Here is a 27423-nt window from a genome sequence, read left to right as displayed (position 1 = left end):
ATGTTGGGTCGTCAAGAAGATAAATTATGTGGAATTTTCTCTGCTCTGGCGGCTTTGTCCCTCGTATGCTTTGTTCAAAGGTAAGAACATGGTTACAGTGGGATAATAATAATTATATATATGTATATATATATATATATATATATATATATATATATATATATATATATATATATATATATATATATATATACAATTTGACACCAACAGATGTGAATAAATATTTTTGAAAGGTTGAGAATTGGCTAATCACATTAACGGGGTACCCAGGCCTGCTTATTGGAAGCATTGCTGTCCCTCTATATGCTCTATTAGATGGTGCTATGGTGCGCGCGAGCGTAAAAACACGCACGTGCATTATAGCGAGTCTGTTGTGAAACGTAACATTTTCCTCATATCATAATGGGGATATACACGTATGTGTATGTGTTGGTGAGAGTGCTCCCAACTAAAATAAAATAAAAAAAAAAAAAAAAAAAATCACCACCATCAGTAGACTACAGCGGGCTTAAGCGGTGATTAGATGATAGAATCAATCAGCCGATCATCGATTGATTACGGCTTGGTAAGCAGCTAGATGTATGAGTCTACTCACCCTGCAAGTAATATATATGTTTTATTTTATTCAGATAATAATCTTAATTGCTTAGTTTACTGACCGGAACCAATCAAAATTGAAAAAAAAAAAAAAAAAAAAAAAAAAAAAAATCATCCCTGCAGGTCATCCTCTGTTGCTCCTCCATCTAGTAGGCAGGGCAGATTTTAACAAATAAGCTCGTGTCAAGGCCTTTTAATGTTGACAGCATGCATTTCTGCACAAGCCCTTTCCAACATCATCACAGCCAGAATATCCTCTTCAGTTCCGTTATTGTTTTGATGTTGAAGACACTGATGTTCATCCCTTGTGGCCTGCTCCTTGTCTGCAGCAAGCTACAGTGTCAGCTAAGAGATTTAAGTGCTCACTGAGACATATGCTGCACTTATGGACATTTTGATTCCATCATACCTGTCCAGTAAACAAAAAGAGAGCGCAATGTTGTGACTACATGAGGCCGTATTATTCATATTCCCCCATTCTAATGCTCCCAGGTGTCAAAACCACAAGTAATGCAAAGGGCCAGCTTGATGAACAGCTGCACTAACTATGAGATAATTAAAGAGTACTTCCCTAACGGAGAGCTGAGGGCTAGTACTTCTATAAAGAGTCATTTTAACCCCTTTTTCCCCCTCTCACATCCCTTCCGCTCAGTCCGCACCCTCCTCATAATGAGGAACCTCATCTGGAGCGCTGGTCCATCTCAGGTGATGCAGGTCATGGCTCCATTGTTATGGATGTCAGTCAGATTTGAGTGGACTACATGTTCCTTCTGGGGATGTTCTGTCTCAGACTGACAAGGCCTACGTCGTTGACCACGTGATGGGAGGCTATAATAACCCCCTGCCTATTTAAATACATGCCTGTAAATAAGATGTAGCTTGTGGCTTGTTGAGCCACAGCAGCCACGTCACTGTGACGTTTAAGGCCATTCCTTTATAGAAGTGGCATCATTTACATACTTGTGTATGTGCCGTCATAATCATAACCCTTCACCTGATTAATGTGCAGTATAGGTGGAGCAACAGGCGAGTCTGTAGATATAGGAAACATTTTCCGATCTTTTTTGTGATAACATGACAATATTCTCAATGCTTTTTGGAATGCATAAATTTCATTAGGGAGCGACAGCAACTTGTAGTGCGATCGCCCACTTTCAATTAAAAATGTAGTCATACAGTTGTGAGGAAGATTAAAACTGAAGCAGACTAATGACGAAAATTACTTTGTAGGCAGTGAGATGCTTGCACGGAGGGATTCATTTATTCGTGAGGTGTTGTTTAATGCATCTTAGGTTCCCGTTCTCTCAGTTAAAGGCTCACCGTGTTGACATAATGGCTCCCCTTCCTCAGAGGCTGCTGTCATGTCATTAATGTTGAGAATATAGAGCACACGCAGTAATAATTTCCAGCCTTTGTTGTACAGTGCGTTCGCATACACACAGAAAAAAAAAATCTTTGACAAAAGTATCGTGCAGTCTAGTTTTTGGTTTGCTTGTTTGAAAATGGCTTTTGTGTCTGTGTTTTCCGCCCTCAGCTCCTCCCCCGGAAGCAATGGAATGTCTGTGGCCAAGACTACCGTGGACAAGTTGCTGAAGGGATATGACATCCGTTTAAGGCCTGATTTTGGAGGTAGGTGTTGTGGCTACATCAGGTTTTGAGCTCAGGCTCTGTTGTGGGTCCTCTTGACCTGTTAATGGGTCAAGATTTGGATATGCTGATATTGACATATCATGCGTGTAGGAAAACCATCAGTTGCCCTTGCCAAAATATAAGTAACGCTTTGGAGTGACTCTGACCATGTTATTACAATGCACTTACTGAAGATTGCTGCTCTGTGGGAGGGAAGAGATTCATAAAAAGGAGCAATGAAACATTGTGTTTTTTTTTTTTTAAATGTATCTATCATGATTAATGTGCTAATGTGAGTAGAAACATGTAATAGTTTCTTTCTATAAAACTGCACCATTTGTCCCAGTAACTTACTGTGCATATGCTCATTAGAATAATGTCTATTTTAATAGTTGCTTAAAGCAGAAAGAATGTGAAAAGTTAATATTTGTGTTTTTTATGGGGTTTGTTGTTTGACAGAAGTTATTTAACTACTGTGCATGTCCAGCAATACTAAAAGTGCTGGATGTGTGTTACCATATTAGCGATCTTACATGGAAAGTAACTGACAGTGTTAATGTCAAATAGCAGGTTAAGAAGATTCTTCTTTTTTCTCGGATTTATCCAGGTTTTTAGAGTCTTTACTACTGTTTTTATGTTTTTTTTCCTTTACCATGAACTATCTTCCATCACACAATAAGTATTCCTGTCATCTTTTTTTTTTTTTTTACTTTTTAGTACATTTATTGATCATGTGCAGAATTTGAAAAACTTATCAACACAGACTGGGACTTTTAGCTTGACTGAAAATCACCTACTCAAGATGTTTTCTTATTTTCTCTACAAAATGTTGTAATATTATTGATTTGTAGTCAGAAACTATGGCTTTAGCAGAAAACAAACTGAAATACTGCTTAGAATAAAAGGTAAATGGCAAATTTCCAACAAATTGATGATTAATTTGACTTATTAACCATATATCCACAGTTTTGCTTTGCTGTAATAACTATAAATGATTTAATAATGTTCTCTAATTGTGATGGCTGAAGAAAAATTCACAAACTGAACAGTTTTTTTGGAATAATATAGTTTTTTTTTTTTTTTTTAAATATTTTAATCAGTTTGGCCATGGTTATCCTCCAGGAGTGTGAGGCGTATGATCAGTCACATGATCCGTTTCATAGGTAAAATGTTTGTTTGGTAAAAGGACACAAACAAAGCTAATTTACCAAACCTACACACAGAACATCTGACTCATCTAACAATAGTATATGTTGCATATCACCTGAAACTTCACTTATAAAGAAAAACAATGGCAGTTTGTTTTTGTCCATTATGTAAAATTTACAGGTAGAGCTACAGTATGTACAGTACATTTAACATAAACTGCCATTATATGAATGATTACTGATATATTTCAAGACAGTCTAAATCAAGCTTACTAATTATGTTTTATTCTTCAGTATTTATTTATTTATTTATTTTCAAACATGCTGCAGGCAGCAGCTTGTCAGTCCTGCTACTACAGCACACTTGATGATAATAAGATCAAGCAGTGAAAAACATATAGCAGGTGCGCCTTCTCATATAACCTTCCTCTGGTTGGGTGCTCTGCCAAAAGCAGATGCTCTGATGAAGGCTTATGTGCCAAGATACGTTAGCCTGATGTTAGCCATTGTAAAAATATGTTGTAGTTGAGGTTACGTCTTAGTTGTGTATATTGGAGTGCTGCCATTCCAGAGTTGTTTAATACTTTTTGGTGAAAGGAAATGGGAGCAAACAGTAAAGACGTTTCCGTTCCCACTTTGTTTTTGAAACAAAGTGTTAATGCTCATCATGTGGGGAATGCAAAGAAACAAACTTCTATAAGTTATTCAAATAGCTTCATAGTTGTGAAGTGACTCTTTAGCATTTGAGTTAGATTTATAAAAAAAACAAAAAACAAAAAAAAACAACAACTTGAAAGAGGGTTTTGTTGTTTTTCTTTTTTTTGTTTTTTCTCTCGTTGGCATAGTTTAATATTTTACTGAATCTACTATTAATTACGGACAAACAACTGAAAGCTATTCTTAGACCTTTTTGGTAAAAAGGAAGTCTTGATTATGTGTGAATATGAAAGTAAGGAATTACTCATGAGAGCTTTCTGTGTGGTTTTATGTTTAATGGCTTTTGATATCGGTTGTAGTTCAACAAGCTGTGAATAAGCGGGACTGGGTACAGCGTGGTTTACAAGTCAAAATTTCAGGCTGAGAATATCTGTGGTTCACTCTTTTAACATTTCTAACATCGATCAATCACTCATCAGAGGCCCAGATTCAACAGGTTCCTCCAGTTTGGCACAATGTGGATTTTTACTTTGGCTCCTAACAGCTTGGCCAACACCCAAAAGCGCAAGTTAATGCAAATGGTTTGAGATTTCAGTTGTCCAAAAAGAGGGTTCCCAGAAGTGACATGTGCCATATGGTAAAAGTGGTTTGGTCATCGGTATATCTTGAATGAAAAGCATAGTTGGTCAGACACTGTTCTTTTCTTTCCACTTATCTATGAGTCCAACTTTAATTGAAAGGAGCAGCTCTAAAATGGTCAGAAGACCTAAATAGCATCTTCACCATCTTTCAGGATTACTCAGGATCCTCTTTGGGAATTTAAGCTGGTAAAAACCCATTTCCAGACAAGACTGACTCAGGATTTAAAATGCATGGCTGATCTTCAGTCATCAGTCAAGCAATGTCTGTCAGCACTGCATGCTTACTGCAACCATGTTGACAAAGATTATCACCACCCTTTCATTATTAAACCATCATGAAATAAGAATGAAAGCCATTTTAGTTCCATTTTCTCCCAGTTTCTTGTTCTTACTCATCAGTGCCTCTTGTACTTTGTGCCACTTCTGTTTATCTAGTTTTAATGAGATTCTTACTGACTTAAACTAGACAGAAGACATGAGAATTGCAAGCACATTCAAATAACACAACGTTAATTACATAAAATCTAACATGGCTTGAAATGGGAGGGGAAAAACTGATTTAAGAGGACATATAAGAGTTACTTAAATCAACAGAACAACAAATATTATGGAAATATGGTCCAGTTTGGAAGTGTCAGAAAATTAATGGACACATTTAAATTTTGACATTAAAAAAGTGAAAACTGGACACAGTGCTCTTGTTGATAAGACTGTAGATTGCTGGTTTAGTTGTCTCGCAGCCATGCAGTGATCAGCAATTCCAATAATAAAAGGATAAAATTTGCCCCATTGCAACCACTCAGTGCAAAGCCTGTCAATCATGTGTCACAGAAAGGCAACAACCTGCAAGTTTTCCTGCAGATAAAAGGATCTTCCCACTGATCAGCACTCTGTGTTGGTAAAATGCAAGAACACATCAGTAAAAACTGCAGGGGAAACTGCTGGCTGTGCTTGGCATATACTTGGCCTGCGTCTGCAAGGTTTTTGCAGCAGTAGGTCTTTTACCCTTGAACCTCACTGCTGTTTTTTTTTCTTCCTGTGCCTTTTTGATTGGTGATTTTAACAGTTATAGTAAACCACATTGTAAACCTGGACCACAGGACCTGCTGCAATAAAGTGTTTTAGACACTGGTCTGGTGTAAAAAAGAAATACAATTTATCAAACAGCTAGTGTGACAGTGGGAAGACACAGTCGTCACAGTGGGCTTGTACCCAGCACAGGATCACCATAGAGAATTCCAGCCATCAAGTAGACCATTTGTATTAATACAGAATAGAGCTCTGGTCATTGTTGTTCATAGTAAAAAAGAAAAAAAGCAATGGCAAGTTTATAGATGCCTTTGCTATGAGGGTCTACCTGCTTCACAAAGACCTGAAGTATAAAAATAAAGTATATCTGCTCTGGAAGTGCATTTAGATATGATGATCATTCCAACAATAATTTGGTTTATACTTTTTGATGTACACATCTTGCTACCGAGAGATGCTTCTTCCTGTCATAAATAATTTTCTCTATGACCTCATCTTCATGATAATGGAGCGTAAGATGTTTGAGGAGTGTGAGAGCCATTGCAAACTATCAATGGGCTCAGGTGGGACAGAGCGCAAGAACGTTAAATATTCCAAAATTATGGGTAAGAGCAAATAAATGTGTTGTAAATGCAATACTTTAACAGCATACCTCTTATTAAGCACAAATGATTTGAAACATGGTTGCCTTCCATAGGGGTATCAGAATGGATGTATCCTACCATTAACTGGCAACTTACGGTGGACTTAAATGAGAAACATGGACACCTAACATTATAGATGCATATTATGAAATCAAACCCTTATCTCAGTGTTCAGCTAATGAAAGAACTTCCGTACATGCCAAACCACATGACCTTCTTTTTTTAATTGATTAGCCTGATGTTTTTTAATCTGACCCTGGTATTCCACACATTCACTCAGCACAAAGTGTAAGCCCCATCACTGGAAGTTGTAGTGTACCCAGTGTGATACCACAGTGATAATCATTGTAAAATGGAGCACAGTAGTTTTCATGTCTGCACATCTCTAACAATTTAGCAGAGCAAGCAATTCAATCAGCAAGCCTGGCTTTAAGACTTGTTCACATTTAGCTCACTTTTTGGCGTCATGGACAAATGATGGAGAATGCAGACAAGTTAGCCAGATCTGAGGCAAATTGCTGGTTCAGACTGGGATCATCAGATGCTGTGTTAACATTATACTGATGTGATTTGTGAGACCTGCAAATGTGATGGAGAGCACAGTGAAGAAATGAAGGTCTGCTCCATTTACTGAGCAGAATTTGGTTCAAACATGAGCATCATCATGTTGCAGATCACACAACAAAACTCTGGCCAGGGTTACATTTTTCCAGTGTATGCAGCATCAACTCCAGTCCAGCAATACTGATGCATTATAAATGTCACCATCAGAACACCACATATTGGCTGTGCAAAACGTTTTACTTATATTAAGAAAATAATAAACGATTTTTAAAAAAATGCAGGGGTTACAGCACATTTGGATCTTACATTACCCAGATAACATGTACTGTATGTCTTGTAATGTGTCAGAATGAATAAAAGCTTAAACAAGATACAGAACTTCAATCGAAATTGGATTGAAATGCAATCAGAAAACCAGTATTTTGTCTTTCAGCAGAAAATGTCACTTTTTTCATGACTTTTATCACACTTCCCTTCTAACTTACTCAGTTGTGCATGCACATATACACAGTAAGGCATTGAAGGGTTCTCGACACCTGGCACATCTCTGCATCAGATGAGTATTTCTCCGTCAAGCTCTCTCCTCTTCCGTAAACTTGACGACAAACATTGTGTTGTCAGGCTCACCCAGGCCACTTTGGAGTCTGCGGATCTTTGGAACCACACAGCACTGTTTCTCTGACACATGGTCTCGACATGCTTTTATGATGAAGTGGTTTTCATAAAGGCGATGATCCATAAAATGCATCTGAATACATTTATAAAGTAGAGTAATGAAATACATGACCTAGCTAAATCAGTTTCGTAAGAGCCCTGTTAAATTATTAACTAGTCTCTCAATACATTTACAAATAAGCTCTTACCTTGAAGCAGCCATATTATTTAAATATTTATCACAAATCACAGCAAAATAAAGAATTACTGCTTGTAGTCTTTGTTTCATTAGAAAGACAGACTTGCAGCTTTGGGGTGTACACTGAACACCTGACAATCAGATTAATGTGCCTAACATGTCAAATTCTTTAGATAAAACATCACATTTGTGTTACTAAGCCTTTTTCCTCTCATTGCCATTGTTTGAACGAAAAGAATACTTGGAATACTCTGTAATATGTATTTAGCCTTCTTGCTAGAATGAAACATAAATAAATACTGCAAATGCCCCTGAAGTTGTTGCCAAGAACTAAATAGTTAATGCGCCACAATAGCAGTAATTAAAGTAACACCGGCAAATTAGTATGTGGTTCATTTTCTGGCTGTGATCTATTAAGAATTTAAGCAGCTCTGCTGGCAGCTTTGTGCAAATGTACAGACTAAAAACAGGTGATGCATTATTGCAACTGTTATTGATCTGTACCAATTATTGATTTGCACAAGGGGAGTGGAATCGTGTCAAAAAATGGGCCACCAGTGCGCAGACTTGCTAGAGATTCATTTCAGGAGATTGGTAACGATATATCAACAAGACAAAGCCTTAAAACAAGTCAATGTCCTTTCTGCTGGAAGAGAAACTGTAATAGTACCAAGTTCATCACCTGCTTCATTCACACGTGTCCTTCTTGGGGACATATTTCAAGCTGTTATCACGGGGATAAGTCTTATGATCTCAGCTTCCACCCTTGACAGCGACTTTTCTCAAATGGGCTTAGCTTACTTTAATTTGCACTGAGTTTTTACCAAATGCAGGTCATTTCTAGAAGGATAAACTTGTTAATACTGCAGGTATGTGGACCCAAGACTGAAAACGCTTGGAACGCTGTGCTTTCATGTAGATATCACATTAGCATGTTAGACAATGAAAAAGTGACTAAAATCTATACAATACATGAATATAGTTTGATTAACATGAACATTTTATGTCATGCAGAATATTTAAATAGCCTGTGATAAACTGGTGACCTGTTCAAGGTGTTCCTTGCCTCTTGCCCAATATTAACTGGAATAGACTCCAGCTTAACTTCAACAAATATTTGGACTAAGTGGTTAAGAAAATGAATGAATAAATGTATTTCAATAGTTGTAAATTAAAATAAATATGCACAGTAAGTTTAAAAAATTATTCTTTTTTTTCTTGCAATGCCAACAGCACAACATGGTAACACCTGCATCCAGCTGGACCTGCAGCAGTCTGACAAGCACTTATCTATGATGTCGTCAACTGTTTCATTTCTTGCTTGTCTTATTCTCACTCTCAGAAAATGTCTGCTGACTGACTGTAGAATAGAATAGAATAGAATAGAATAGAATAGAATAGAATAGAACAGTATTGTTCAACTGTACATCTTTAATGTACATAACATGCACACTGATAAGAAGTCACCCAGCAAACAGTTCGAAGCTCTTATGTGAGTAGAGCACGTTTATCAGCCTTATCGTGAAAATCAAAGTGTAAATGGTGCTGTATTGTAGCATGATCTTCCCACAATGCACCATACTTTGTTGCTGAAGCATCCTAATCTCTCAAAGTACATCCACTGCTCGGTTTGTTTTGTTGTTGTTTTGATAGTCTGTAAGTGCACATCAAGGAAAGACTTTAGCAACATTTCTGATCAAGAAAACATGGATTTTTTTCAGAGGGCATATTGATAAAGATTTTATTATTGAAAAATATTCAAATGAAAACTAACTTTTTCTATAACTTGTTTAAAAATAGCATATATCTATGGTGTATTTTCATGGACTCAGAGGCTTCACTATGCGTTGTTGGAATATCTTCTCAGAGGTATTATGCTCAATTTCATAAGCTCATTTATAATCTAAAATTCATAAATGAGCAAAGAACTGCAAGCTGGCTTGTCTTTGAGGCAGTGAAGACAACAATAACACGTCTAACACCATGTTTCACAATTTGTTTTGAGTTTTTCAACACAGAAGGGTGTCTGATATGCAGATAGGCTGAGCTGTTTCAAATCTGCTCCACACAGAAGATTTTCCTAAAAGAAGAAATATTTCTTTATAATAATAATTTGTAAGTCTAATTGTGGCATGCTGACTTCACACACACATATGTGTGAACAAAGATGATGGCAGAGGCATGAACAAGAAAAGTACCATGTGACAGTCTCTAAGGAGGTGCTAATCATCAGCACCCAACCACTCATTCTAACTTTAGCAACATACGTGTACTTTTACCTTTCGCACGTGACTGATCTATTTTTAAAATATATTGTCACTATGTGATGATACATGTGATGCTCTGCTTTTTTATTTATTTATTTATTTATTTTTTTGTTGTATCACCCATTGCTAATATTTTTGTTTTATTCAGTGTTTACTTGTTCAGATATGTAAAAGAAGTTTACATTGCCCAAATTGTCCCCATATTTTCCACTAGAATTAATGATTCACAACAGCGCAGTTTGTGGATATTTCTTCAATAAGGTCCATAAAACTTAATGGATGGGTACAGTATCATATTTCTACATAACCTGCACAGCAATCATGAACATCAGGATTTCACTTTTATTGTTCTGTGGTGTTATTATTGCTCCAAGAGAGCAGTAGTAAACTGTATGTGATGCAGTATAGTGAGACTGTTTCACTCGATTCAGCTTCTTTATGCCCGTTGTTGATTAGGTCAGCATTTTACATTGTCTTTCTGTCCTTCCTATACTGTACATGAAAAATAATTTAGATTATCAGCACAAATACAAACCTGTGATGCTTTCCTAAGCTACTCTCCTGTTTTATTTTGCCCTTGTCTGCTGTAATAAACAGTGATATCGGCTTAGGTTGTTTTCAATGTTATGCTGTCCGTTGTGTAGAAGGGAAAAATGAATTTTGCTGAGGATACTTTAGATATACATAAACAGTCTGATGAAGAACCCAGAGAAGCTGTAAAATAGCAAAGCTACTGGGTTATTTTATATCATGTAGGGTTGTTGCTGTAAATAACCCTGAAGATCATCCATTTGATGGAAAAAAAAAAAAAGACAAAGATCTCCTTTTTGATTATTGTGTATTTTATCTCGAGTAAAGTACTACTGTGGCTCATGAGGGGTGTTTCCATTTGAGATGTATTAGCAAAAGTTGACTTATGTTCCTTTCAGGGAGAAAGGACAGAAAGTACAGGCCCCGTCCTTGGACTGTACTGTCACAGCAACATATAGCCTCCATGGGAATAAATCAGAAAACGTTATAAAGGTGACTGTGAGAGTGCCGGGGGAGGTTCTCAGGGCTTGCCAAGCACTTTACGTGTTGCAGTGTGATATAAAAGAAAAATATTCGGATTGAGAAACCTGATGGAAACACTCACACACACACTATCTCATAATTTTTATATTGAAACAGGCATTGATTTCCTTTTAAAAGCAGGAGGTGGGCAAGGAACAATAAGAAAAAAAGACATTTTCAAAAATGCAACCGTAAACATTTGACTGTGAAGGTGCGCATGGTCCAAAATCCCTCTTTATGAATGTAAATACACAAAATATCCAACCAGTCGAGGCAGATGGCTGCCCTCCCTGAGCCGGGTTCTGCCGGAGGTTTTCTTCCTGTTAAAAGGGAGGTTTTTCCTTCACACTGCCGCCTTGTGCATGCTCAGGATGGGGGGATTGGATCGAAGTCATGATTCAAGGCAATCAGTTGGTTTCTATCATAGGCTATGTATGAGTTAGCTTGAAATGTTGTGTATGTAAAGTGCCCTGTGACAACATTGTTGTGAAGTGGAGCTCTAAAAAATAAAGCTGAATAGAATTGAATAGAAAATATCCAGATAAAATTGTCGCTCTTACATGGCACCCCAAAGGTTACTTTAATAATTGGAATTAGGGCTTTCGATGATTTAGGAATAAGGGAAATATACATTTTATTATATCATATAAGTGAGATTTACTGATATAAACCAGGGCTGTTAAACTTAAGTCTTCATGCGCCACTGTCCTACAGGTGATTGACGCTTCTCTTATTTAACACATTTAACTGAAATTAATGTGTCATTGCACAGAACGTGAAAATAAGATGTCAGATTATTTTGAATTAAATAAGGCATTTTGACATAAGGGAAACATTTGAAACTTGTAGGACAGCGGCCATTGAGCACCAGAGTTTGAAACCCCATCACAGTTCATCATTGTAGTCCATCACAGGGAAAATACAGAGACCAACAAGCCAAGTCATGCATGTTTAACATCGTGCCTTTTAGCAATTTAGAATCACCAATAAATCCAAAAGCAAGCCAGAGTATCTTGGAAAAAAAACACACACAAAAACATAATTCTCTGTTAACATGCAAACTGACAGGAAAACCTATTGTCCAAAAAAAAAAAAAGCACATCTAAAAGCATCTAAACATTACTGTTTCCTTCCTCTAGGTTGCCTGGTCATCAGTCCTGTCCAATCCAAAAAAGACACAGATGTGTTAGCATGATGTATTTTAGGTAAATTTGTCTATTTGTAGGAGTACAATAATTTTATTTCTTGCAGTTTAGCATGAGTCGGATTGAACCAAGTACCTTTTAGATGCTAAACACCTGCAACTCTTCTCAGGTTGTGCATTCACATTTATGTCATTAGTAGCAGGTCATTGTTATTTGGTCTGAATTAGCATTTTATCTGTCTACATCATTGTCAAATTGTTCACTCATTTAGTTTTAGGTATTGTAGTATATACCAGAGTCCTCAGGTATCTACTTATCATGCCAGCTGTCTGTCAGAGTTGTTCACTAAAATTTTTCATCTTGATTGCAGTTACAGTAATCCTCATCAAGTGTGATGATCATTACAAATAAAAGATAGCTGGGCACCTGGAATCTAATGAGGTGTGAGATTCTGGCTATCTGTAGAGCAGCTTGTAGCCAGAACTGTGAGAACCTGCTCTGTCTATTGCCAACTTCCATCTAACCTGAAACACCCAGGTGCAAATTCAGCCTGTGGCCATGTCATCCAAGCATGGTCACCTGTCCCTGCCTGCCATATGCAGTCTGAATTCTACTGATCTCATTTTCCGCAGACCCAAATGAGTCCCAGCTGCAACTTTATCTTGTTTATAATAGGGAGGTAGTAAATATAGCCATGAAACTGCAGATCAGTTGTAGCGAGACCGGTGAACAGAATAGACAATTAATTGACCGGATATAAAGAAAGAATCAGGGCATGCAACTAACAGCAGGGGTTGTAGCACTTTACATTGACTTTGTAACGTACCGGTACTATACTGTAAGGTAAACATAACTGATCTGAAGCTATCCATTGTGCTGTGTGCGATAAGTGGGTAAATGCTGTACACAAGTGTAGGCATTTACAGAGATCATTTCCCACACCATTATTTTACCCTCTGTGAACATGGCCATTGATTGATGTGTGCAGGACATCAGTAGCAACCTGCATTTTGGCAGCTGCAGCCATTAAATGATATATGGTAGCACTTCTATCAAGGCCAATGGACACTTTTGCAATACTGAGGACAATCTCCTAGTCTGTGCACTGCCTCATGTCAAATGCTGGGCTGCTTTGCATATGGGCTGATAGCAGAGGCCATCGTAATTCAGTCTCAAAGTAATGCCTATTCAGCGCAAAACAGGAGTGTGTTGTCAGAATCCCAGGATGGATGTGGGGGCATGTACAAGTGATATCTATCCTGATGAGGAGAGAATGCCTAGTGATTTATTACCGAAGAAATACAGGAAGAATGCTCAAGCTGGGCGCTTTTTCCTTTTCCCTTCGCTTAGATTTTCTATTTGAATTAAATGAGGTGTGTATGTAGGCAAGCAGAGGGGGGCAAGGGTGGTGAGAGATAGCATGCAGGAGAAAGGACATACTTCATCTTCCCATTCAAAGTGTTGTTTTCAGCAACTTTGAAAATGAAGGAGAAAAATGCTGATAGAATTGCACCAGAATGCATCACAGTGGAGTGCAAAGTAAAGAAAAAACCCTGGGTCAGGCTTTGGTGAGGCATCCTGCATGCAGGGCATTTTTACTCCTTTTTTTTTTTTTTTTAGGTTCCCCTTAAGGACCCCAGTGATTTACTTTTTGAACCTGTAGTGACTGATGGAAGGTGTGTCCTTGACCAGGCAAGGATGGGCTGGCCAAGGGCAAGACGCAGCTATCTAAATGTGTCACACAGACAAACAGGGTAAAAAAAGAAAACATGTAGAGACAGATGATTCACTACCAGAAGCATGCTTAAAAGCCAATTTCACTGAACTGATTATTGAACTCCAACGGTCACTTAAAGCAGGTTTTTGCATTATAAATTATGCATAAATCATGTAGCGCAAGAGGGAAGAAAATACAGGAGACGTTGAGAAACATCGGGCCCACTTTTTATACAGTTTGCTACAGTTTGTCTCACTCTCCATTGTTTGTATGATGGCTGAACATTATGACAATTATTCTCTAAAATTCAATTTTTACTTATTGGTTAGCAGTAAACAAATTTTAGGTATTTGGCTTTATAAAAAGAAGAGGATTATACATGAAAAGGCAGGAACTAATTGACAAAACTTTGCATATTATCATATATTAAGCCACATTACCTAATTTTCTCAGTTACACTTTGGGGACTTCTAATAAAGGTTAATTAAGCATCCATTTTACATCCTGTTGATTTTCTGGGCTCTGTCCAGTCAGGAAAAGGCATTTTGATGTTGATACTTGGTTGCTCTGTCACTTTTTCTCTCGTTCTTTTCCTTGTCTTTCTCCGATAATGTCTTTTGCTGAATCAGCTGTGTTGCATGTTCAAAGCACCCACTATGTTGATATGTAGTTACTACTGCATCCAGCGGTGGCGAAAAGCAAAATGCAGCTGTCACGTGATTCCCTGGGCTGGAAATAAAAGGGTGCTGCTGGGCAAAGACAGCTCGTGGAAAGTGCATAATGAATGTCATGCCGTGTGCCATTCAAGCGAGAAGCAGAGAGTTTTAAGGTCAGAAATGCTTTAAATACCCATTTTTTAAATGTTTGTTTGCCCTGTTTATTTAGTTATTTTTTAGGCATTAAGTCTCCGATTTAACTATTTTTTACTTCTATCATTTACTACTATTATTTCTTCCATGTTGTCTCTCTTCCATGTTTTAATGAACCGATAAATCATATTTTAATTGTGAATAAACATAAACAGACCCACTGATTAAATCATACTTCGAACTTGTCACAATTTTTCTAAAGTGTCACTTTGAGAAACATTTGGAGAAATCTTACGAATTATATTTCATCAATCTTATTTAATCTGTATAAGTTTCAAAACATGACTATATGGGATATTGATTACCCCTGTTTTTCACACCCCTATCTGGACAAGATCTCCCAGGATGCAAACATCCAACACCTGTTTATCGATGTTGTGTAAATGTAATTTGTTACTTTATTTTTTTAATACGAATGCATGAAATTATCCCTGAAGAACAATATTGTAAAAAATAATCTCCCCCAAAAATAATTAGCAAGATAAATAAAGTGTTTATGTAAGTTATGTCTTATTTGTACATGTCAACTACAGGGTGAGTCAGAGCTCTTTACACACACGTTAACAGATCAGAAAATAAAAAAGTTAATTTTAAACTAGACCAAAAGAGAAATGAAAAGTAAAAAATAAAAATCATTTAAATGCATTTAAGAATACAAGCTTAAAAGAAAAAAGCAGATTAGGACTTTTTAAATAAACTATTTAAATGCAGCTGAGAACAGGTTGGTTTTTAACCTGGAGTGTTTCAGCTGATCTGAGACTCTCTGGGAGCTTTTCCATGTCTGGTTCTGACTCTGGGCGCTGATAGAAGACCAGATCTAAATGACTTGAGGGGTCTCTGAGGTACACACTGGGTCAAGAGGTCACTAATTTACTTTGGTCCTAAACCATTCAGAGTTTTGTTGACCAGCAATATAGACTAAAGTCTATCTCCTGACAGACATGCAGCCAGTGCAAAGACCACTCTTTTGTCTTAGCGAGGACCCGAGCAGCTGAGCTCCAAATGAGCTGCAGTTTCATGGATTTTTTAGGTGGACCCGTAAAGACACTTAAGATAGTCAAGACAACTAAAAATAAGATTTTTATAGATTCTGCTGAAGCATCAGATCTTTTATTCTTGATATATTCTTAACATGATAATAGGACGACTTTGTGATTCTCTTAAGCTGTGATTTGGTTCAAACAATGTCGCCACAGCTCAATGATCGTACCGTAGCACAACTGCTCTTTAAGAGGTTCCTACTATTTATCTTGGCTACCAGGCTTAGTTAGATGTGATGGAATCCGTGCAAAACCATTTTTAGTTTTTTCTGAGTAGTTTAATGGCAAAGGTGTAGTTGGGTCACTCTATGACTTTCTAAAGGTTTTCCTGAAGTGAAGTGACTCACATGCTCTCTTGTTGATGTGCTTTATGTATCTGTCTAGTAAAAAGGCAGTCTGATAACCTCTGCATTAAAAAAGGTTTTTGCACAGTTTTGCCTGTATTTTTTTATTTTTTTTATTTTGACAATAAACTAAGCAATGATGCTCCTTGTTTGATTATGTGTTTTTTTTTATTAATATTATTAATAACAATATTATGTTCATTGTTTCCTTCCCTTCAAACATGCTGTCTAGAATTGTTAACATGATCCAAAGAATTACATATTCTTGGTGTGGGAATCACTTAAGTTACTTCTGGCAATTTCTATTTTGGTAGTATCACACTTCTCCAACAATAAACTATTTATTTTATTCATGATGACCACTGGCTTTGTGTCTGACCAAGTGTCTTTACCCTTGAGCTTAGAAATCTGTTGGTGGCTCCAGTGGTGGGGACTGTGTTGCCTCAGGGCACTTTAAATGATGCAGAAACTTTCTTGTATGCTTCCTCAGATCCATTCCTTGACACAGTTCTGTCCTACAGGTCTGTGAACAATAGTCTCAACCTTGAGACCTGGTTTTCACTCAGACATCCAATGTTGTGTATAAACGTGTGTGTTTTCTTAATTTCACCAAATTACGACAAAGCAAAAATAGATTTTATTCAAGTCATTGGTTTTTTTTTATTGAAGTGGGGAATATGATTAGTGCAGAGTTTGAATACTTATAGTGCGATACAGAAACATATCAAGATGTAGGAGAACTTGTATGGATCAGGAACATTTTAATGGCCATAATATCTTAAAAATGCCCAGCTGTGTTAAAATGATGCAAATTAACTTAAAAAAGAACTCATAAACTTAACATTTATGGAGATAAATATGCTATTTGGTGATGATTCTATGTTTGCTTGCTTTAAAGCAACAAATACGCAGAATGTTTGTTTTCTTTTTTTGGTATTTGTCCATTGTGACTTCTTCTTAATATCTGTAGTTTGGCTGATTGTATTAAGTTATAAATCAAATATTTCCATTGAAAGATTTATAAATAACTTTTATTTGCCATTATTAGGCTGTTCTTAGCTAGTTTGATGAAATGGCTCTGTAATGATATAATGAGAACTTCACTGCAAAACGGTTGTAAACATAATAATATTTAACATATTAATCTAGAGATTAAAATAACTGATCAGCATTTTCTTATTTGAGCACTTTAGCAAACTATCATTTGTCACATTTGCTTTCTAGTTTTTTTTATGTTTCTTTTCTTTCATGCTTGCACTTTTGACTTTTCCTGCTCTTTGGTCGTGCACCATTTCATGCACAAATAAATGAACTCTAAACTGTAGATGGCAGCGCAGGGGAAGTGTGGTTGGATTCACATGGCTGGAAAACATGTCTGATGTGGGAAAACATGCTTCACCGTCTCACTCACAGCATTCATAAATCATATATCATTTGCAAGCCATGTTTTATACAAAAAAACCAACCCATAAAATATATTTTTTTAATTTCTGTTTTGCTGGTTCTCTCTCAGGGAGAATCTGTCAGACTTTAAGTCTGTCATTGTCCTTTTTACCCTAAAAATGCTTTGATTCCTCTATTTTTCTCCGCAGCTTCAATGAAAAAGCTAAGAAAACAGAAGTCAGTTTAAAAACCTTTTTGCGAAATGGTTTGTTCATACACAAATTCACACTTGCACACGAGAGTTAGTGTGACATTAAGGTGGCAAATTAATGTATTAATGAAGAACTAAGTCATGAATCCAACTCTCTTGAGACATATTAGCCATGATCGGTGAGGAGGATCTCTACATAATTACAGCAGGTTAATGTAATTACGCAGTCAGCTTCAACAGAACTTACTGATACATGGCATGTGACTAAAGAAATGGGATTTACTGCACATGTAGGGTTACTCATGAGATTAGCTGTGAGCCATTACAACAGTTAAAACAGACAAAGACAGATGTCCTCAAATAAAAGAAATGCTTCACAGCAAACTTATCTAAAATACTGTGTCTCTGCATGTTGTTCAGTCTAAGATTTAAAAGGATCATATAGGAATAATGGCACTGATTAAAACTGTCTGTGTGCAACTTGGTGAACAAACTAGGCCTGTGTGTAAATAAGTAATAAGTTGGACCACAGTGAACTGTTAAATGAATGATACACTTCTTTAGCCAATAGTTAGCTGATAGCCTCAGGAAAAAATCCTGCAGTGTTCACAGTTTGTCCTCAGATACATGTATTTCTGTTTCTTTTTTATGGAGAATGAACTTAATGCTTGAGAATTATTTTTTAAAAACATTTCATCTAAAATAGTCATGTCTAAACCTCACATGCCGTCATCATCTGTTTGTGTCATTTTGTTCAGCACAAGAAATTTTATATTAAAACTGAATTTTGTAGAAACCACTTCAACATTTACATATTTTTTTAACTACAGATTAAGCAACTCTTGTATCACCATTACACTGACTTTAAAACAAAAAAAGTCTTTAAATCTATAAGCAAACTAACTCAACTAAAACCCAGGAAACTAAATTAAATGAAAACTTCTGCCTTAGTGTTCATCCTTCTGGAGTTGGATACTGATTTTTTTTTTTTTTTTATGGGACTGTAATTTATGAGCAGGAAATTCCACTAGAAATACAACAACGTGATCATAATTCTTTGATAAAAATCTCTGTATGCAAGTAGAAAACATTGTTTGTTCTCATTTTTTTGCGTATAACCTAAGTAGGTTTCATATATCAGGTACAAGGTCCTTGACAAGATAGGACGATAAGGAGAGGCCACCTTTACTTATCCTCTGTCTCCCTGACTTCTTGTGATGTACTGCCTCTGCTCCCCTGCTTTACCCCATCATTTTCCTTTGTCTTGCCTCCTGTTGTTTTGCAGTTAATGATTTTCTTTCATTCAGCAGCAATCGCCAAACTTGCAGTGCCTTTACATTTTCTTCACTTGTCCTAAAGTTATTTGCAAAGTGTGCATTGTTCAGTAGAGCTGCAGAACTGGTCAGAGTACTGGACTTTATCAAGCACGATGATGAATCATTATGCTTGATAAAGTGCAGTACTGGTGGTGCTTTGATGTGAACTACATACCGAGACAAGATTATATTTATATTATATTTACTATATTTATATTATGACACAATGATAAATACTTAATTTTATTTGTTTAACTACGTCCATTTGTCTTTTTTCAGGAGGGAAAATAAGGTAAAAAAAGAAGGATAGTGAGTGGATTTTTAGTAAAGAAATACATGTGGAAACCATTCAGTTGTTTTAAAACAATGCACTTTTAAGAAATATTGAAATATAGCTTATTCCTTCCTTTACAGTGTATGCAATCATTACATGATTAAAGGAACCTGGGAGGACTTTGATATACAAACGGCAAAGCTGCAAAGCTAAACTGAACACTTGGTCCCTTCACAGACTGTATTTACAATGATCATTTATCATTAGCCATACTCATGTGAGTAAGGAATTACTTTGGGAAACCTTGAGAAAACTACCTTGGGAAATTTCACTGGGATTTTAGTCATCTGGGATGAGCTATTAGACAGTGGAAACTTGTATTGTGTTCAGAGATTGTACCATTCCTCATCTCCTGTGGACATGCTCTGGACTGCAGATAGAAAGAACCATTCAGGCTGTGATCAGCTGCAACTGCAAAAACCAGGGTCTAAAATGGTTTAGAGTTGTAATAGTCCTTCTGGCACAGCTCATTTACACTCCAGTGATGGCAGCAAGGCAGAAAAATATAGTGAAATTAAAGCAACGTTGCTTTCAAAACCCCATCTTTTCCAGGTTTGTCCATCCATTTTTCAGTAAGACTATTCAGAGCAGCATTCTGCACACAGTATACGGTTAGGACTGAAGATGACTATCTCCATATCATCCCAGCTTTTTCTGATCTGCCTTGCATTCCAGGCAAGATTAAAGTGACATATGTTTAAGTCAAAACCAGAAGGAATGGGAAAATACCACAAAGAAAAGAAAGGTAAAGAAACAACAAGGTAGAAACAATTGTTAAGCACATTCCTCTAAAAAAGAAAGTCAAAAGTGCTAAAGTAAAGTTGGAAATACCTGACACAAAAGATTGGGACTCAGGAAAAAACATGAAAAGTTAGACTGCTTAGTGAACTGTTTCAAGTTTGTCCGTTTCAAGCAATAAAATCTGTAAAGCTTAGAAAATCCAATATACTGTTGAACACAAAGAGCTTTATTTTATTTATTCCTCGGTGGAAACAGAACAAACATAATGCATTTCTATTTTCTAACTCAGTTTTATCTCTGCAAACAATTCATAGAAACCCTCCATCCCTCTGTATACCTCATATCTTAGCTCAGACCCCTGCATCTTTGTGAACACCTGCATATCGGCTTCATGAGTCATACAGATGCCTTAATTTGACTAATTAAGGTGCACCTTCTGCAGGCCTTAAATATCACTGGCAAAAATATCACCCAATTAATCAGCATCTCTGTTTTTGTACTCTGCAGCTTCCACACATATTGCGGTTTTGGTGTAATTTTTGAAGAAAAGTTTGAATTATTTATTTCTTTATGAGGTAATTAGTTTGTAAGCAGAATTAAAAGCAGGTGTTTGATTTAAAAGCAGTCACAAAGAGAAGGAAGCCTTGGTATATTTAGTGTCAGTGTTGGTAAAGCAGGCTTACGTGTCCTTTTGGGTGTTCAGTAGGGCATTGGCTAGTGCTGAAGGAAGGTCCTGGGTTCAGATCTACCAATCTGTTCTAATCTGGGATTTCTCTATGTAGAATCAGCACGTTCTCTCTGCATCTGTGATGTTTTCCAAACGAGTGCTCCACTTTCCTCCTGGAGCGCTGAGAGGTCAGTTGGAAAAGCCAAGTTGCCTGTAGGTGTGAATGTGTATGTCAGTCTATGTGTGTCAGCCGTTTGATAGCCTGGCATCCTGTTTGAGATTCACCCTCACGCCCCCTCGTGCTTGGATGCAGACTCCCCCTCCTTGCAGCCCTGAAGCTTGTTTAGAAAATGCAAATATATTTATTAATGAGTTGTTTAAAGAGAAGGATGAGTGTTCATGACTCATAGGAAGAAGGTTCCTGGTCTAACCTCAGTCAAGACGTTTCTGTGTGCTCTTCTTGTGCATCTGGGGGTTCCCCGAGTACTTTGGAATCATGTCACAATCCAAAAGCATTAATGTTAGGTTCATTGGTTCTCATTCTCATCTTAAAGTAGCATTGCTGAGGTTTGGCAGCAAGTTTCTCATTAAAGGGCCCCCAATGACAGCTAATCCAGAATCCATCCTGGCTCCTATTGGAATCAAAATCAGTTCGATGTTTCTCTCATTCTCAAACAATGTCTTTTTTTTTTTTTTACTTTGATGAATCAGCATTCAGTGAAAACAGCCAATTGCAACCATGTGACATGGAGAGCAAAACTCTTGCTGCAACATGAAGCTCCGGGCCAACACACAAAATTATGCAATTTTGTTTCTCAGCCTCACAGAGCAATGACGGATTCCAAAATGCATGTGATAAATGTCAGTATGCCATCAAAATGAGCCATGAATTCATATATTTTAAGTCAGAAAGTTACAGCCTTACTCCACTTACACTGACATAAGACTTAGCATATGTACCTGACTTTACGCCATCAATAAAATGAAAATGTTTCGATATTTAGAGTATAAATTGTTTAGTTGGACGACATCCAGGTCACTGCTGTAATAATTTCAGTCATGGACTATAACTCTTAGTGTTAATGTATTTAAATTGTAGAACTTCCCCCATATCTTGTATATAAAGTCTCCCAAAGTCATCTCCAGTGTCGCCGCCGGCTCGACTGCCTACGCAGAGCCTTCAGATCCCGTCCGGCGCTGCTGATCCCTGTTCCCGAGGGGGTCCAGGAAACGGACCGTCCTCCACCAGTCCCATTGCCTGAAGTGATCGCTCCTCCTCCACTGGTCCCAGTGTCTGAGAAGATCGCGCCTCCTCAACCTCTTCCAGCACCCGAGGAGGTTGCTTCTCCTATACCTCCTGACCCATGCCCGCTCCTGTTGTCCCGACCTTCCAGCCGTCCCCCAGAGCCAGGATTGCCCTGTTCATCTCAGCCTGTGGGTTGTCCTCCGGAGCTGGGACTACCTCTGTCGTCCTGGCCTTCCGGCCGTCCTCTGGAACCAAGCCTACTGTCTTGGCGGCCTCCCAGCCATCTTTCGAAGCTGAGCCTGCTTCCCGGTCATCCCCCAGAGCAGGCCCGCCCCTGTTGTCCCTGCCTCCGGGCTGTCCCCTAGAACTTGGTCACTTACCGTCTCGGCTTCCTGGACTTTTCTTTTGATCCCTCCTCTGGACCCCCTCCGCCCGCCCGGCTTCGGTCCTCTTTTCTTTTCTTTTTTTTTTTTTTTTGTCGTTTGGGCCGTCTTGTAGCCGTCTCTTATGGGAAGGGGTAAATAAATAAATAAATATCCTTGAACCTCATGCAGTGAGAATCCATCTTCTTCTGTTAGTGTTCTTTATGAGTATATGTAGGTTTTATATTAGATGCCACATATTTGGATTATCTTTTACACAATACTGTACAAAATCTTTTAGACTTTAAATTGTTAGAGATTAGAAGGCAAAGTTTATGATTAAGTTTTCCTTTTAGTGTAGCATTTGAAATGGGTGCATGGATTTCAAAGGATCCGGACTTCTCTTAAAAACATGCATGTTGTGATTTTTGTGATTCTTAACTAAACATTGGCATATGTGTGTGAGCGTGCACGGTTATCAATCTCATTGCAAAGCAGTTTGATGATTCGGCACTCTGTACTGGATGAGCCCGACCTCATACTTAATGGCATCAGCGAAACGGCTCCAGTTCCCCCTTGACCCTGGCCATGTGTATGAAATAGAAAGATGGATAACATTTCACAATGAAGGTGTATCTTTTATTATAATTGAGGTGAAAATCACTATAGCGTGGTTCAACAAATAAAAACCAGCGTAGCAATGGAGTTGAATTCAGTAGAAGCCAAAGTCTACAAGCAATGTTGAGTAAAAAAAAAAAAAAAATCTGAAGGTTTATTTTGCTATCTCCGGTTGGTCACGCTTAATGCTTCTCAAAGACACCCTTTGGCTTTGTGAGCAAAGGTGCCTGTTCTGCGGTTGTGGTTGATCTTTGCTTTAATCAAAATAATTGAAGCCAGTCTTTTGAATGGAGGAGCAGCCTGGTGCAGGGCATCATATTGTTAGGTTTGTTCATTTCTTGGAAAAAAAAAAAGGGCTTTATGAGAGTAGTCACCATTGAAAACAAAAGCAAACACAGATTTGACTGGATAAATCTTCATGCTTCTCTTGCAACACTGTTGAGAAAATGCTGCACAGTTGCTATGGAACCCTCTGTTGCTAAGCAATGGGTTGATTATCAGGGGCTTTTTTATGTACGCTAGCAGTCAAAAGTTTGGACACACTTTCACATTAAATCAAAAGGGAAAATATCCAGCCTTTCACTGTTGGTGTAAGAAACAGTGTTTCCTTTGTAGTTCAGCAAATTTGGCTTTACTATTGACATGGTGTGTGACAAATCCTACATTGACTTCAAATTAAATGTATTCAGTTTCAACTGTTTACTTTGAACTAGATTTTAAAACACCCCATATTTCTATGTAATCATGAAGGGTATCATGATTAATACGACATGGTCTTAAAGCTTTTTCCTTTTCCATGACAATTATTACCATGTTAGACTGTTAGCGTCCAGATGGAGAATTTTTAATCAGGCTTCTTTTTGTAATAGTGCTTAATGGGGTTGGATAAGGAGACTACCTTTTCACATTTTCCCTTTTTGCATTGTTTATTCGTGCATTTTTCTTGGAAAAGAAAAAAAAAAGAAAAAGAAATAAATAAACAAATAATCCGAGAGGGCTAAAATGAACCCAACTCAACATTATTTTAACAATTTTGAGATAAGTTTTTGGTGCTTAAGTTATCAAAATATCTTTTTTTTTCCTTTTTTTAAAAAACGAGTTGAGTAAGGTAAATTATTCTGTTTCACTGGGCAAAAATTATCATTTAAATGTGACATTTTCAAGAATTAGTTAGGGAACTTTTTTTTTTTTTCCCTTTGAAGATCATATTACGCTATTACAATTTACACATCTATAATCTATATTTAGACATCTATAAAGGAATATTTCATTCTGTACACAACATTAAATAGTTCATATGGTAAATTCTATTAAAGGAAGTTGGAAGAACATGTCTTCCAATGGATGCAGTCACGTAATGTCATTTGTTCGTACACTCAAATTCATCCCATGGCTTCTTGGAAAGTCCCATTATCGGTTATATTTAAGGAAATGAATGGCAGCGGCAGGAGGAAGATATGACTCATGTGAGCGTTTCCACATCAGCACAGACGTCAATCTCAAGTATTTCCTTTAATAAGCTACAACGTTCTCATTATAATGTAGGAGGGAGCATTAACTTTATGGCTGAATATACTTGATTAGCATTAATAGATGAGCGTGGTTTAGAGTTGATCATGGTTGGGGGTTCAATACATTCTCTTCACATATGATCATCCTCATGGATACCATTGTGCTTGTTGCTTTGGTGACATGTCTGGTGACATTCTTGTCATATTTAGCCAATTGTTATGGATCGTGGAGGTGTGGACCCACATGCAGAGGTGGGAGGCAGGGATGCAGAACCAAGACACTTCAACAGGAAAAACAGGGTTGACTACAAGAACATACACTAACACACACAATGTGGTGTTGTGCAGTGGGAACAGAAATCAAAGGTGAAAATACAGGGAAACAGAACAAGACAGGTTTTTTGAATAAACTAATTAAGTCTGTTCTTAATGTAGAACTTTATGAATGTGAAGGCAAAACAGGAAAGAAGGCATGAGGGAACTAAACAAAAATAAAACAGTAAACCGGAACTAAAAAGATAACACAAACTCCACACCATGACACAAATAATACAATTTATATAAAGATTGGCATCAAAATGACTTGGTTAAGGCATCAAACAAGCAGTTGCTTTCATGACCTTTAAAGGTTATAAGTAAAAAAAAGAAAATTACAAACCCTAAACTCATACCTGATAAAATCATGATATGTGAAATTGATGAGTAGCTAGAGTCAGCTAACATGAATAAACTAGATTGCCAGGAAGGAAAAACTTGCACACAGACTTCAGCATCGCTGTCAGTTAAAGTCAGGAGGCTGCTTTTTATTCTTTCAACCATTTTTCAGCAAGGAACTTACACTGTTTTGATATGAACTGCCATTACCAGTTCATGGAAAACATTAAATGGGGCAGCCTCACTGCCCACAACGTCAGTTGAGCTTGTCTGCCTCAGGGCAAGATGAGACTGTCAGACTGGAAGCTAAATGTGGCGACACATTGTTGTAGTTTGGACGATAGCATACATAGATCATAGGCAAAGTAGATGAGAGCAGGGCTTAAAAGAAATAAGTCGAACTGTGAGTTGAATAAAAACATTATTATGAAGACAGGATGAATGCTTAGATGGATTTGTAATGAAGGAATTTACCAGAGAAAATGGAAGTGCCTCAATTACAATAATATAGCTTACCATTTAGTCTGTGCTGTGAAGCTTTCCTAAAAACACTGATTGTTTGCACAATAAACAGCAAGTCAATGCTCAATGCTAGCGTCCGCATGGGAGTGTTCATGCTGGTATAACAAGTGACCAACAGACTGTCATACTTGTATCCATCAAAAAACCTCCGAGAACACCTTTAATATCTTTAAATTAAAATCCCTCTGAGTGCTGTTCCTGTTCCCAGTTTTGCAGGGAGCCAAAAAAAGACAAAGCTGACAGTCAATTAAAGATTAGCCCATTTTTTTCTTCATCTGTTGTGTTTGAATATAACACATCTACATCCAACCCTTCATCTGACATCTGCTGGAATCTGCTCCTGCTGCGATGTTGGCCAATATTCATCAGAAAACCAGGGCAGGTTGACACATTCAGTGTTTTGCTGGAAAGTAATGCCGAAACTGTTTACACACTCGCTTGATTATTGTTCACAGATAATACGCTTTGCCTCAGGGCATTATGATCTCTTTCTCTCAGTAACTACTTTCTTTTGTACAAAGTACAACTTTTGATAAATTAGCATGAAGTCAGACTAAGGCAAGACATGAATTCACATTGATGCTGGAAAAGCTAAAGTATTTTCGAAGACATTTGAAATGCTGTGGGGAAAATGGGAAGAAATAAGCTTATTTAAAGATCTAAAGGTCTTTTTTTTTTGGTGGAAGCATTTTTCTTCTATAGTTTTTGAGTTATGAGTACAGGTAATTGTTTTAAATGTGAGAATGTAGAGCACCTCAATTGCCTTTTGCTTCACCAAGACAGAATCAAGATAAGCAGACAAACAATGTCTGAAATTTGGTTATATATGTTTTCATCTGATGTTTCACTGTTATTGGTTGCTGTTATTGGTGCTATCTGACCTCCTACCAATCCTCCTTCTTTTCTTTTGTAGAGAAAGATAGGGAGTGTGACAAAACTTTTGGGCATTTAGGATGATAGGACAAGTCTGCGATCAGAAAGTATAGACTAGATGTGAGACGAGACAATGTGGCTGAATGGATTTCCTCGTGAATATTTTAGAGTCAGCAATTGAAGCCAACTGTTATATGCAGAAGACTCATAGACTGAAATGATCTTTAAGCCATTTACAGTAGTTGGGTCAGGTTACAGAAGATGGACCAGTCTACATACAGCAATCGTTCATTTTGGCTTGGTGTTGTTTGTCAATTGATTGCCTGATGGTGCTAAAATCAGTTTTACACCAGTATATAAAGATCCATGCAGAGATAAGTATTTCATCTCCTTAAAACCTTAAAATTAGGATAATATAATAAAATATTATGAGGAAGTGCAAAGTCTCTAATCTTTGCACTTCCTGAAAGTGTTTCTTCTGATAAGTCTTTGTCAATTTCCAAAATAACTTCAAAACTTTTTTAGTTTAGGCAGTTGTTCCTGCCTGTCTAAGTAGCCCATCAGATAATATTACTTCTTGTAATATTTTCTTTACAATACATTTATTTCATTGCATTTTCAAGCTGCATTGCGAAATTTCAGAATTGTGCATTATGAAAAATACAGAAGTTGGCCTGGACAGCAGACATGAAAAGCGCAAACAAGCTGTGCAAAGTGGAACAGCACAGACTTTATTTATGCTTATGTTCTTCAATATTTGCAGCAAGAGGTTCAGTATCTTCTGTAGT

General features: G+C 37.2%; 1 protein-coding gene across 1 annotated transcript in view; it reads left to right on the top strand.

Annotated features, from left to right (window-relative positions):
- The window catches only part of gabrb4 (gamma-aminobutyric acid type A receptor subunit beta4), a gene marked incomplete at both ends in the record, with an annotated part of 50474 nt that continues 23051 nt past the window's right edge, over nt 1-27423 (top strand). The window contains 2 exons of the mRNA XM_079247225.1: nt 1-80; nt 2132-2226. Of these exons, the coding sequence (XP_079103351.1) occupies nt 1-80; nt 2132-2226 (175 nt within the window). The remainder of the gene's footprint in view (nt 81-2131; nt 2227-27423) is intronic.

This window comes from Telmatherina bonti (genome assembly GCF_933228915.1).
Source record: "Telmatherina bonti genome assembly, chromosome: 10".
Classification (NCBI taxonomy): domain Eukaryota; kingdom Metazoa; phylum Chordata; class Actinopteri; order Atheriniformes; family Telmatherinidae; genus Telmatherina; species Telmatherina bonti.
This window is presented reverse-complemented; position numbering and strand designations above follow the sequence as displayed.